Source organism: Hippoglossus hippoglossus, chromosome 9 (genome assembly GCF_009819705.1).
Source record: "Hippoglossus hippoglossus isolate fHipHip1 chromosome 9, fHipHip1.pri, whole genome shotgun sequence".
In the NCBI taxonomy this organism is placed as follows: domain Eukaryota; kingdom Metazoa; phylum Chordata; class Actinopteri; order Pleuronectiformes; family Pleuronectidae; genus Hippoglossus; species Hippoglossus hippoglossus.
Window position 1 is genome coordinate 20,858,795 of NC_047159.1, and position 12,662 is coordinate 20,871,456.

At 41.3% G+C, this 12,662-nt stretch overlaps 1 protein-coding gene across 1 annotated transcript in view; it reads left to right on the forward strand.

Annotated features, from left to right (window-relative positions):
• The window catches only part of ncor2 (nuclear receptor corepressor 2), an 89,162-nt gene extending 81,597 nt beyond the window's left edge, over positions 1–7,565 (forward strand). Inside the window, 9 exon segments of the mRNA XM_034597069.1 lie at positions 763–893; positions 1,057–1,232; positions 1,372–1,468; positions 1,470–1,507; positions 4,406–4,548; positions 4,667–4,720; positions 5,817–6,002; positions 6,370–6,549; positions 6,680–7,565. Coding sequence (XP_034452960.1) covers positions 763–893; positions 1,057–1,232; positions 1,372–1,468; positions 1,470–1,507; positions 4,406–4,548; positions 4,667–4,720; positions 5,817–6,002; positions 6,370–6,549; positions 6,680–6,876 — 1,202 coding nt within the window. The 3' untranslated portion in view covers positions 6,877–7,565.
• The last annotated feature ends 5,097 nt before the right edge of the window (positions 7,566–12,662 follow it).

Sequence of the window (12,662 nt, forward strand, 5' to 3'; positions counted from 1 at the left end):
CCGTACAGTCAATCCTGCCCCCTACCTCCTTCCATGACTTACATCATCCTCTCCAGAGATAAATACTGTGATAGAGCAAGAGTTGTGTAAGAAAACACATAGTGAGTGATGACGCACAGAGGAAAAACAGCTTTGAAACAGGCTAGTAGTGCTCTCTAGAGTATGCAGTGAGAGTTTTGGTCCCACAATGGTTCAACAGTAATTTCATAAATTTATGATCAGCAATGAATGGGTCTGTCATGGCTTAACTTTTATACTATTAGTATTCGTAACCTACTTGTATTCATAGCTTACAGTATAGACATTAGTATTTTCTTTGGCTCTAATGCAGTACTGTCTGTCTGTGATGTAAAGATGGTCTTCATTTAAAAAGCAACTTTATGACTTCTTCATTTATGAGTCACTGATGAAAACCAGTCAGTTTTAGCACCACCAATGGTCAGAGCCAAGCTCTGCTGGGTCTGAATGCAATGAGTGCGCTATAAATAATTAGGAGTCTTGTGGTAGCTCGTCACACACGCTGTCAGATAGTGTTTTTGTTGAGAAGCTTGCCCTTTCAGCTTTCATGTGTAGCTGCTACATGACACCATTTAATTGCACATCCAATATTAGTGCAGGCATTTCTGAACTGTGCATGTTCTCATTAACGTGTTTTATCTTGAACTCTGTCATGATGCAATAAGAAAACAAGACTAACTTTTATCTATGTGTGGATGTGATCTTTGCGTGTGCGTGCATGTGTTTTTTGGATTGGACTCTCAGCTCAACAAAAGATGGAGCCACACAGTCTGTACCGTCCTCCGTCTGAGGAGAGACTGTCTCCAGGCCAACAGCCCCAGTCCCCCTGTGTTAAAGGCAGCCAGAGGGTGGTCACCCTGGCGCAGCACATCAGTGTAAGACTGCTCAACCACTGTATTACAACTGTCATAAACAACACAATATCATAATAAACAATCATCTCATTATTTGTCTTGTTTTCTAAGTGGCTTTACACTGCTGAATAGAATATACCAGGCAGTGTTATCTCATGACATGACTATGTCTTGATGTAAACAGGAGGTGATAACTAAAGACTACACCAGGCAGAGCCAGCAACAGCAAAGCTACCATGGCTCTCCTGTCCTGGACTTGACCCGTCCACCCAGTGCCTCCCAACTCCCACCCACCTCACAGGAGTCAGCCCAAGGTCAACGCTACTCAGAAGGCCTTGGTGGCGAACGCAACAGAGACCGGTAAGAATTACTGTCAAATGAGATCACTTTCTGAAACATCTGTTTATTGCATTGAGTGGACATTGTCTCCTGTCTGTGCTTTTAACCAATCATTTAAACGAGGATTCATTGAATTGTATTCTGTTGGTATTCTCCCCAGGTCTCCTCCTCAACCCAAGACGTCACCCATCAGTGTTTCAAATGATGGCATTGAACCAGTGTCTCCTGCTGGAGCCAGCTCCGAGCCTGACATCCAGGGGGGGGGCCTCCTACCCAAATGAGCAGGGAGAGCAAGGGTAAAAGCCCACATATTGTAGATCTACACAGAAACAAATGTTTTTATAAGGTAGAGATTGCACTCGTAAGAAAGTCAGTTCAAGACAAATATAATCAAACTATTTGGGATCATTTATGTTCAGTTTATCAGGAACACAGCGTTAAGATAAGCATGACTGTAATTAGGTTGTCGTACAATATGCAGAATCACTGCAACTGCAAAGTGTTTGTTGTGTTGCTGTGAATATTACTGGTAAGTAATGTTCAGATTATAATTTCCTTTTTAAGTAAAGGAAAAGAGACTCTTAAGTGAACAAACTATAATAATTTTACTACTGTGTTACACAGTAGGATGTCCTTTCATTTTAGTTGCTCAGTTCAAACGAATTCAACTCTCAAGATCCACAAAAATGCACATTGAAGCAGTATATCAAAGTGTTCTTTCATCAAGTCTTCAATTTTCTATCAAATTTATATTTCTCTTAATTTACTTTCCTTTATTGACCTTGGAAATATTTATTATATTTTTCCATCTTAAAGCTTTGGCAAAATAAATTAAATCCTCTCATCCTAAAATCCGGATGAGAGAAACTTTATTAATCCCCAGAGGGGAAACTGGTTTACAACCATAGACAGACACATACAATATGTTGACAAAGACACATACACAAAATCATTGACTGGAGGCAGCGTCATTAAAAGAAGAACAGTTTGTTGCAACAGCAGTAATAGGATCAGTGAAAGCAAATCATAAAGACCAATGGTGCAAATGTGCCAGTGTAAACAGTTTGCAGACAAGAAGCGTGAGTAACTTTCAGCATACAGTGAGTGGAAAGACAATTGCATCAACGTTGCTCATTAAAGAGTCTAATTGCTATGGGAACAAAAGGCATCCTGGGTCTTTCAGTGGAGCATTTTGGCAACAGAAGCCGCTCGCTCCTGCTGCTCTGTATGAGGGTGTTGTACAAGGGATGGTCGTCTCATGTCAGATAATCTTCCCTCTGGTTCTCTCGTCTGTGATGCTCTCCAGAGAACCTGGAATCAGGCCAATAACGGATCCTGCCTCTTGATCAACTGATTGATCCTGTTGTTATTCAGAGCTGTAAAACGGTCACTCCCAGCAGCCAAAACAATCTAGACTGAGCCCTCTTTAGTATGATATCAATATTCTAATTTCATTTGAGCTTGTTGTGGCACCCAGGTATTTGTACTCGAGCCTGCACAACCTCCTCTCTTTTGATCAGGACACCTTTTTCCTTCTAAAATCCACAGTAAGCTCCTTAGCCTTGTTCACTGAAAGAATAAGATGAGCTTCTTTGTTGTATTAGAAAAGCATTAGAAAAATCTAAGATCATTATTCTGACAGACGCACCAAGCGGCTGTTTATCTGTGACAGATAATCTACTACTTTTTTCATGTATGCAAATTGATAGACCAGGATTAAGATGTAATTCTAATATTTGTTTGAATGCTTGTTGCTCTGCAAATAATTTGAATCCAATCAGACAAGCCAACTACTAAATTTAAAAACATAATTATACACTATTTGTATAGCACTTTTCTTAACAAGTTTACAAAGTGCTTTATACTTTGTAGCTTAACAGAGAAGAACAACTAAAACAACAATAAAAACCACAATACAAACAACAGAAGGATCAACAACATAAAAACACTGGGACGTGAAATAAAGTAAAAATTGTAAAATGTCAAGAGTGGGAAGATAAAATCCAGCAACATACTAAGTCTTCATAGATGCTTTGCGATAAAGGGAAGTTGTGAGAAGAGATTTAAACGATGGTAATGATGTTGCTGTCTGATTTCAATAGTTCCACAGTCTGGGGGCTCGAACAGCAAAGGTCCGGTCACCTTTAGTCAAACGCTGGGATCTGGGAACAACCAGTAGAGCTGCATCCACAGCCCGGGCACATAAGGAGTCAATAGATCTTTTAAGTAATTTGGAGCAAGGTTGATTCAAAATGGTCAATCAAATTTTAAAATCAATCCGGAATAAAACGGGCAGGCAGTGTATTTGGGCTAACACAGTGTGTTCATATTTTTTTGTGCCAGTTAAAATACAGGCAGCAGCATTTTGCACCCGTTGGAGTCGGGGAATGGAGCTCTGACTGATACTGCACAAAGTGCATTACCGTAGTCCAGGCGAGGACTAGAAATAAGTGTTTTGTGGTCCGATACAAATACATCTACTAGCTCAACATTCTCTGGGCAGAGACCGGAGGAAAGTACCAAGTCGATCATATGACCTTTCGCATGCATGGGATCTTTAACTGATTGTAGAGCGAAGGATTCAGCTAGATCTAGGCATGGGGTGTGACGGGAAGCAGACGTGAATCGTAAAATCACCCAGAATATGCACTTTGTCATACTTGGATAAAACAATAGATCAAAGTTCAGAAATAAATAGTTTTGGAACGTGAATGTAATAAAATTATTACACCTTGGAGGTCTTTAAACTAAAATAAACAGTAAAGGGGCAAGACCTGAAATTAAAAAGCACAAGACTTCAAATGAAATAAAATTACCAAAGGAAATGAGAGAGCACTTAAAGCGTTAATTATTTTTTAAAAAACAGATAAACCACCGCCTCTCCCATGGGGACGATGAAGAAGATGGAGGTGGTTAAAATCAGGGGGTGTAGCCTCCACCAAGGCAGCAGAGGCAGCAGGAGTCAACCATGTCTCAGTTAGCATCCAAAAAGTCCAGATTATTAGCAGCTATCAATCCATCAATAAGGAATGATTTGTTACCAAGTGACCTTGCATTCACAAGTCAGGTTTTTGTGTGTGTGGCAGTCAGGTTTGAGGGCAGATGAACAGATTCATATTTAAAGTGACAGCAGGTATTAGCTATTTACACGTGAATATCACAGGAGTGTTAATTTGTGTGTGTCCCTCCTACAGAATGGGCTCCCGTTCACCTCCCAACACGTCCCAGCCTCCAGCCTTCTTCAGCAAGCTGACGGAGAGCACCTCAGCCATCGTCAAGTCAAAGAAACAGGAGATGATCAAGAAGATGACAGTGGTGGGAAGCGACAGTGATTTCAGTAAGTCTGACCTCAGCACAAGCAAGAGTGCCCTATCAAAAGTTGTGTTCAGAAGAAAACATGTGATTTTTGATAAAGAGAATGTCCTTTTAACAAGCCACCTTGTTCACGTTCTCAGATGCTGGTCAGCCTGGAACAGAGATCTTCAATATGCCGGCGTCTACGACTGCAGGTAATCTATCCCATTGCATCCAGTGTGCAGACATGTATGGCAACAGTATGCATAATGCAGCTTGAAGTCTGTTTACATAACAATCACCTTGAAAGATGGAGCAGCTTGATTTATATTTGAGCGTATTGATGTCCAAAGCTAAAGCAGACTTTGGCCTGATTTAGAGCACATGCATCAGCCACTCTCTGCTGTGTGTTTTCAGACCAAATCATACTAGGTCCCAAGGTGGCGTTTACACAGGAAATGAACTTGACCTGTGTTGCCTCATGACACAGACAGTGTAATTGCTGGGGCATGTCTGAAATATGATGTGATATTAAATAAGACTAGGCAGAGGCCTGAAGAGAAAACCATCCCCTTCTTAACCCCACCCTCTGCACAGCCTTGAGACACCATTAACCCACAATATGTAATACCCAGGGTGGTGCAGTGGTTAGCACTGCTGTTGACTCGAGTAATAGGATTCTGGGTTTGCATGTTCTCCCAGTGACTGTGGGTTTTCTTGAGGTGCTCAAACTTCCTTCCACAGTCCAAAGACATGAGCTGCTTTCAAACATGCACTGAACTCTGGATAATCCCTGAAATTTTCTGGAGGGGCTGTATGCGAGAACGTAAATATCCTGGTCAGTTGCTGCAGACATTCTCCAGAAACTCTCAGCTCCCTAGTAAAGACTCTGGATAATGTCAGAAGTAGCCCATGTGAGAACACAGCAGGAGATTATCTGGAGGATTCACCGCGAGTGAGTGTTTGGTTGTCTGTTTGTAAATGGCAGTCCGGTGATAGACTGGTAAATTGTCAGGTTCCAGGCGCCCCCAAACTGGAAGTATATGTATTTAGACAGAAATTAACCAAATACTATTTGAAAACAACTTATATTGAATCCTCACAGGTGCTTACGATCAACCAGGCACGTTGTACGAGTAAAATATTACTATATTATAAGTTATGTTTATGCCACTGCTGTGGCTCATAACCCTCCCTTTCTCTTTTTGCTGTATCTTCTGCTTCATGCCCTCTGTCCCTGCTCATGGCTGGACTCTGTACTTCCTGTCTCTCTTTAAATTGAACTGGTCTAACTCCTCGCTCCTTTCACAGGTACTGTGAGTGTCCGCAGCCACTCAACTCCAGAGGCCCCTGGTAACTCGATAGGCCTGGAGGCCATTATCAGAAAGGCCTTGATGGGCAAATATGATGATCAGGCTGAGGAACGGACCAACGCTGCTAACACGATGGGCTCCAACGTTTCTGCTGACGGACGTGCCGAGGACTGTTTCTCTCAAGGTGTGAAATCCCCACACACATCTGTATTTTATCTTGTTGACATGGTTTCTGTTGCCAGAATATTTCCTCCCTGCTGTCAGTCTTTATGCTAAAATGAAGTAAGCGTCTTCTGGCAGTAGCTTCCTATGGCCAGACATGAGTGCTATTGATTTTCTCATCTTACTCTCTGCAAGAAGGTGAATAAGCATATTCTTTATTCTCCTCTCAAAGTTAATTCTTTAGTCTGTCATTGATAGTTAAACATTTGACTCACTGGTAAAGTAGGTTCCCTATTATTCTCAGAGCTCCAAATAGATCTGGCAATGATTTACACAAGAGCATGTTAGTCTGTTGGTTAAAACCTGACTCCTGCCTCCTCTGTTTGCAGGTGGAGGAAAGTCGTCAAAGGGCAGCGGACGCTCCAACAGCCGCAAAGCCAAATCCCCAGGACCAGGTCTGTCAGGGGGGGAGAGACCGTCTTCTGTGTCCTCAGTCCACTCTGAGGGCGACTGCAACAGACGAACTCCCCTCACCAACCGTGTGTGGGAGGACCGGCCTTCATCCACAGGTACACAACTTATTTTTCAACTCCGATTGATTTCCTGTTAGCGTTGCTTATCTGCTTTTGGAATAGTCTGTAAAAGGACAAAAAGTCTCAAATACATTATATCGATTCTGTCCCTCTGCGTTTTCTGCAGGTTCAGCTCCAACTCCATTCCCCTGCAACCCGCTGATAATGCGTTTCCCCAGCGGGACGGTATCCGCTCCCTCCCCCTCCTCCGGCCAGCCGGGGGGCCAGGGCCCAGGGTCAGGACCTGGACAGGGCCGCTCCTGGGAGGAGGAGCCCAAGCCTCTGCTCATGTCTCAGTACGAGACCCTGTCTGACAGCGAGTGACCCAAAATGCCTCCGTACAACAGGCCCCCGCCAACAGTCAACCGCCTCTGTGCTGCTGCAGCCCCACACACACACACACACACACACACACACACACACACACACACACACACACACACACACACACACACACACACACACCTGCTGAGGCGCCTGCTAATCTACCCACACCATTCCACTCTGCATTTCCTCCGTCAGTCCTCAAGAAAAGATGGAGTCATCTCCTCACACACCTGAGAGACCAAGCAGGGACGAGCTGGATCAATGCTGCTCCGTGTGTGTGTGTTTGTGCCTTTAGGTGTCCTGCATCACTCCAGGATGACTCTAAAGGACAAATCACTTGTTTTTCATTTTTCTTTCTTTAAAAAAAAAAAAAACTGAACTACTTTTCCTCACTGGCCTTATCAATACAGACACACTGACCTGCACCTTGTGGTTGAGCCGATCTAATGTGCTGACACGCGTGTGGAAGAGACTCTGAGGTCGTGCTGTTGGTCTGGTCAGGAGCCCGATGACTGCTGTTCTAGAGACAGATTTGCACCACAGATCTGACCTGAGAGCAGCAGCCCGCACAGGGAGTTTCTTCATGGTGAACTCCAGGTGCAGGCGGCCTGTGCACTGCTACCCCTAAGAGAAAAAGTGCGAGAAGACGAGAGGAGAATCAACATCTAGTTTTTCTTATTTTGGCTCTTTCTTTTTCCCCCTTTTTAAATTCAGTCCAGTCCTGTGTTTTGGAATGTGAGCTGAGAACTTAAGTACATTTTAATGGCGTCATTCGTTGTCTCTTATCTGCAATGGTGTATCTTTTAGGGGGGCGGGGGACTGTGATTGTTATGTGAGAGGGTCATATCATTGGTTTACAAGGTAAACGTGCTGTTCATCCCTGATGTCGTCATATATTTGGGAGGGTCCTGGAGAATAGCGAAGGCCTGCTGACTTCAGGCACATGGGGAGAGATGATTTGCCAGATGGATGGCACTGAGACCAGTGACACTTTCTCACTGTTTTTATATTAACCATGTCTGTGTTTGTTGAAACTGTTTTTGGATATTAAGCACTTACCTGTCAGTCTGTTCACAATGGCATTTTTAAGAATCTGTGTTTCCTGGGGCAGGTGAAAAATGGACTCGAGAACAGCATAGAAATCCCACCTACCTGTTTATTTTTGGTCTCAGCACCAACATTATTTAGCGCTCTCACACTCAAAGCGACAATCACATTTCAGTGAACGACGAATCAGCCGCTTCGAGCAGGTGCAGACCGACATTAAAGCTGCTTAAAGTCAAATCCTGCAGCATCACACGGAGTTTGCTCGCATTAAAAGAGGTAACAAAAAAAGCCATCTTTGTATGACCCCTTAGTCCATGGGGGCGTCGGCTTCAGCCGACCCGCTGGAATCCCGTCTGAGCTGTTGTGACAGTCTGACCTCTGACCTACTGCCTGGTGTTGGACCTGAGACTCAGCTCCTCATCCAGGCAGATTTTGTACAGTTGTGAGATATTCCTAGTGTTAAGTGCCATTTATTTTACATATACAGTACTGAAGTTACCAAGTGACGCACAATTTTTCTTTTAGCCCCCCATGCCAGGGTTTATACGGTCCATGCAGGGAAATCTGAAAACAAAAAGCAAAAGAAACGTCCTTTTTTTTTTAACATGTATTTTTTGTGTGTTGCTTCTTTCAAATCCATTAAAGCCTTAGCTTTTAACTGTTTCATTAGATTTATCATCTAAACATAACAATGCTGTATCACAGGACAGCCGACATGGGCCTGCATCAAATGTTTCCTCAGCTATGACACCTTTGACATACTTCAAGTGTACTTCATTGCTCCTCCTGTGTTTGTACGGGTTCCAGGAAGTTGAGGGGAGAGGCTTTCAAAAGCATTCTGGTAGTTTTTTTTGAATCGCAGTTGACATGTTTTCGCTTTTTACTTCTTTTTTTTTTTACAGTCACCACTTTCTGTAAATGATTGTTGCTGGATTTGTGACATTGTGCAGCCAGGGACATTTCTGTCCCCTGACTGCACACTGTACCGACGCCAGTGAGTTTATTTGGTAGATTAGACAAAAGATGTTTCTTTATGTCACAACATGATGACTGTTATAGGAATACCTCCTCTCCTTCCTTCATCCTACGTCCCTGCACAGAGCACATCTCAGCCTTGTTTTAGCTCCTATTATTTTTTTCTACCCAGACTGATGGAGGGTTTGTCGTCTCATCAGGCAAAGCAAAAATACAGCCAGGCTTCATTTACATTGCTCTCTGTGTGTGTTTATCATTATCGACTGATGAAATCAAAGATTGTGACTATAAACAGACTAAGCCATATCCAGCTGTCCCCTGAACTGATGGCAGACCCATAGGAGTTTTTAAAAATATATATACTGAGATGATATACATCCATTTAGTTTTTTTCTCTGCAGTTTTTGTGCTCAGTACACACCTGTGTCATTATGAATCAAAAAATAATCATTCAAACGTAAAAAACAAAGTTGACATTTGATGAGATCCCTGGACTGTCCAAGGGTGGGTGGGGGGATTAACATTAACAGTACATTGTTCAACAATTTTTGTGCATAATGATTTTTTTTATTATAACCCACTGTATAATAGCAAGGATTGTATATAAAACTGAAGAGATGTAAATATTTATGTGGCTTGCTTCAAGGTTGGTATTACAAAAAAGAAAAAAAAAAAATTCACATGGTTAAATTCTACATGCCCACCAGCAAGCTTTGTGGATAGCAGTGTAAAAATGAAAAACAAAAAAGACACTGCCTTAATGTTTAAATAAAAAGCTTATTGCCATTCATGGTCTCAGAGTGCTGGTACTTGTTGCTGTGTGTTTGTGTCTGATGTTCCTTCTCACACTTTCTACTTATTATGCTCCTCGGGACTATTTGATAGATTCAAAGTAATAAAGATAACGTACCACAAGGGGGCAGTATAAGCATATTTTACATATATTTGAATGTGTTTGACAGATAATTCTGGAGGAGATACTGTTTTTCATAATTCTGCATGGATCAAACAAAATAAGACATTAAACCTACAGTAGGTATCCATGTTAATTCTGCAGTTACTGTGATCGTGATGAAAAGCTGAGCTGCCACTGATCAGGGATCTGCTGCACTGAAGAAATTCACACTGCGTCTCTTTCATGAGCTTCTTACATAACTCCCATGAGCCCTCAAGGTTACATGTTAGAAAATTAAGTTCTTAGATGTGTAAAGACTTGAATTTGACTTTAATTAATCTTCCTCCATAAATAACTTACTACAAAGTCTTCTGAAAAATGCTTTCAAGTTCAACTGTTGATTTTTTTTTACTTTGCATATAAAAAATATAATCTTATAAAATATACAGTATTCTAATAGATTACACAGCAGTACATAAGGTTTTTAAAATTAGTACGTCTTTGACCTGCTTTGATGTAATAAAGTACATTTACTTACTTACTGTACTTCAGTAGTAGTGACTGGTCTAAGCGTGCACCTACTCTGATTCATATGTTTTGGTCACGCCCTGCTCTACATCCATTCTGCTTTGCAATGTTCAAATCCCTGAGTGAAACTTTTAGCACATCCATGGACCCGCATCCTCTATTAGCTATATTTGGCTTAACTGTAATTGGCCACCAAACGTGTACAATGTGGTGACCTTTGCTGCCTTGTTCCCCCTATTGGCCCGACATATAATACTTTTTAATTGGAAGAACCCAAAACCTCCATCCCATATTAGGTCGATCAGGGACATTATGTTTCATCTTAAATTGGAAAAGGTCAAATTCACTTTTATAGTTTAACCAATGTCACATATTGGGACACCTCCAGGCCCAAACTGTACTAGCTGCAAGATTACAGCATACTGCTTTTACATACGTATATACAGTATGTGTGTATGTAGGTGTATGTTGAAGCTGGTTGTTTATATATCTATTTATTTTGATGGTCTTGCTCACTGTATTTTACTATTATTATTTATTTTGTGTATGTGTCTCCGATTACGTGTTATGCAACTCTTTAATTAGATCCAGAGGATCTGGGAGGGTGAGGAGGGAATGGGGGGGATTTGTTATGTGAAATTATTCGATACGCTATAAAAAAAAAAGAAAAGAAAGCCCACAGAAAGAGGGAAAAAAATTGTGCATTTATTCTTCATCAGCTGAAAAGTGTGTAATCACTGTGTTGCTTCCCATCAAAGTCGTGCGAATGTATGAGAATAAACTGGGATCTACTATTATAATACTAACATTGCTCTATAGCACTACTAGTGGCCAAATAAATCCACAGGGCACCTTTAAGTTTCAGATCAGGCATTTGAATGGTGTAACTTACTTGCTGTGGAGTTACCACTGGCATATGAAGAGCAAATTCGGGCAAGTAACCTTTCTCTGAGGGCATCAGATAAATGTAATTTATGTATCAGGGACGTTTTTCTGTACTGGAGGGAAATAGTTTTCATCAATTCTTTCTGCTTCCTTCACTGAGAACAGGTTTATATCCCTGATTTACTGCTGAGAAAATTGCTGAGTTAATATTCACTGTTGCAATTACATTTTCCACACTGAGAAGTTTTAAAAGAATATATCACGTTGAAGCTTTTATATTTTCAGCGTGATGGATCGTGAGCAAACCACCAGTCTGTTGTTTGATAAATATCAACTTTGGCCAGGATTTCATCAGGAACCAAAACACCTGAGACGAGGCCTCAGTAACTGTAAAACTGATGTCAGGCCACGTCAGTGTTTCACCTCAGTCTTATTAAGCACTGGAGGAAAATAACGAGCCACTGAATGATGTGAAAACTTTACGTCTATGTTATGTATTTTCTGTGACAGCCTTAATGTCCGAGACAAATTTCCCTTGGGACAAATAAAGTGATATTAAATCTCAGACACTGTAGGATCCATTCATTTTAAAATTACATGGACTGAAGCAAAGAGTCTAAAGAAAAATAAAGTCATTACTGCCCCGAAATCTATGGCCTGAAAACACTCAAAATTCTCAATATATACCAGACGTATACAGAGTTGATATATATGCTGTGTTTTGTTCTTAAATTCTTAATGAATAAACCTTCAAACTTTTTACATATGACTATTTGCTGAGATGCAACACATTCAATATGTTTTCAGAGGGATCAAATTAAACCTGTGGTAAGAAGGGAAATACAATGTCATGTGATTCAAAATAAGATTAAGATTAATATTCAGGACAACAGAATTAGTGTTTGGGAATTTCTTTTTTATTCATTCAGGATATGCATCTTTTTAAATTATTTTTCCTTGATCAGAGCAGGAACAATTATCGACGTACAAAAATATAAAGAGAATTATGAAGTGCCTCAATGCCACATATACAACAGGAGAATATTTTACAGTAACAAAATCAAGTGTTAGGAAACACAAAAAGTATCTCACACAAAACCGCCATCGTGTTTGACTTGACACCCGCCAACTCTGTCTCAGGATTCTCCGACATTTCACAGACCATCAACACATAGCGCAGCTCTCCATCATCTCAGCAGGAGCTTCACTGCTCTGCACAGAGAGGCGTCCGCAGAACAACGGCCTCATCTCCTCTGGTTTCTCCTGTTGTCTCGCTCTTTGTTCTGCTACTTACTGTTCCCTCATTTAAACCCAGTATGTGATGAACCGCCTCAGACTCACAGCCTTCGTGTCCTTTCGACTTTACACACACCTGGAGGACTTTTCAAACTATGAAAGGAAACAAGATCTCAAGCTCACGACCTCCATTGAAAAATTGGGAGTACACATTTGC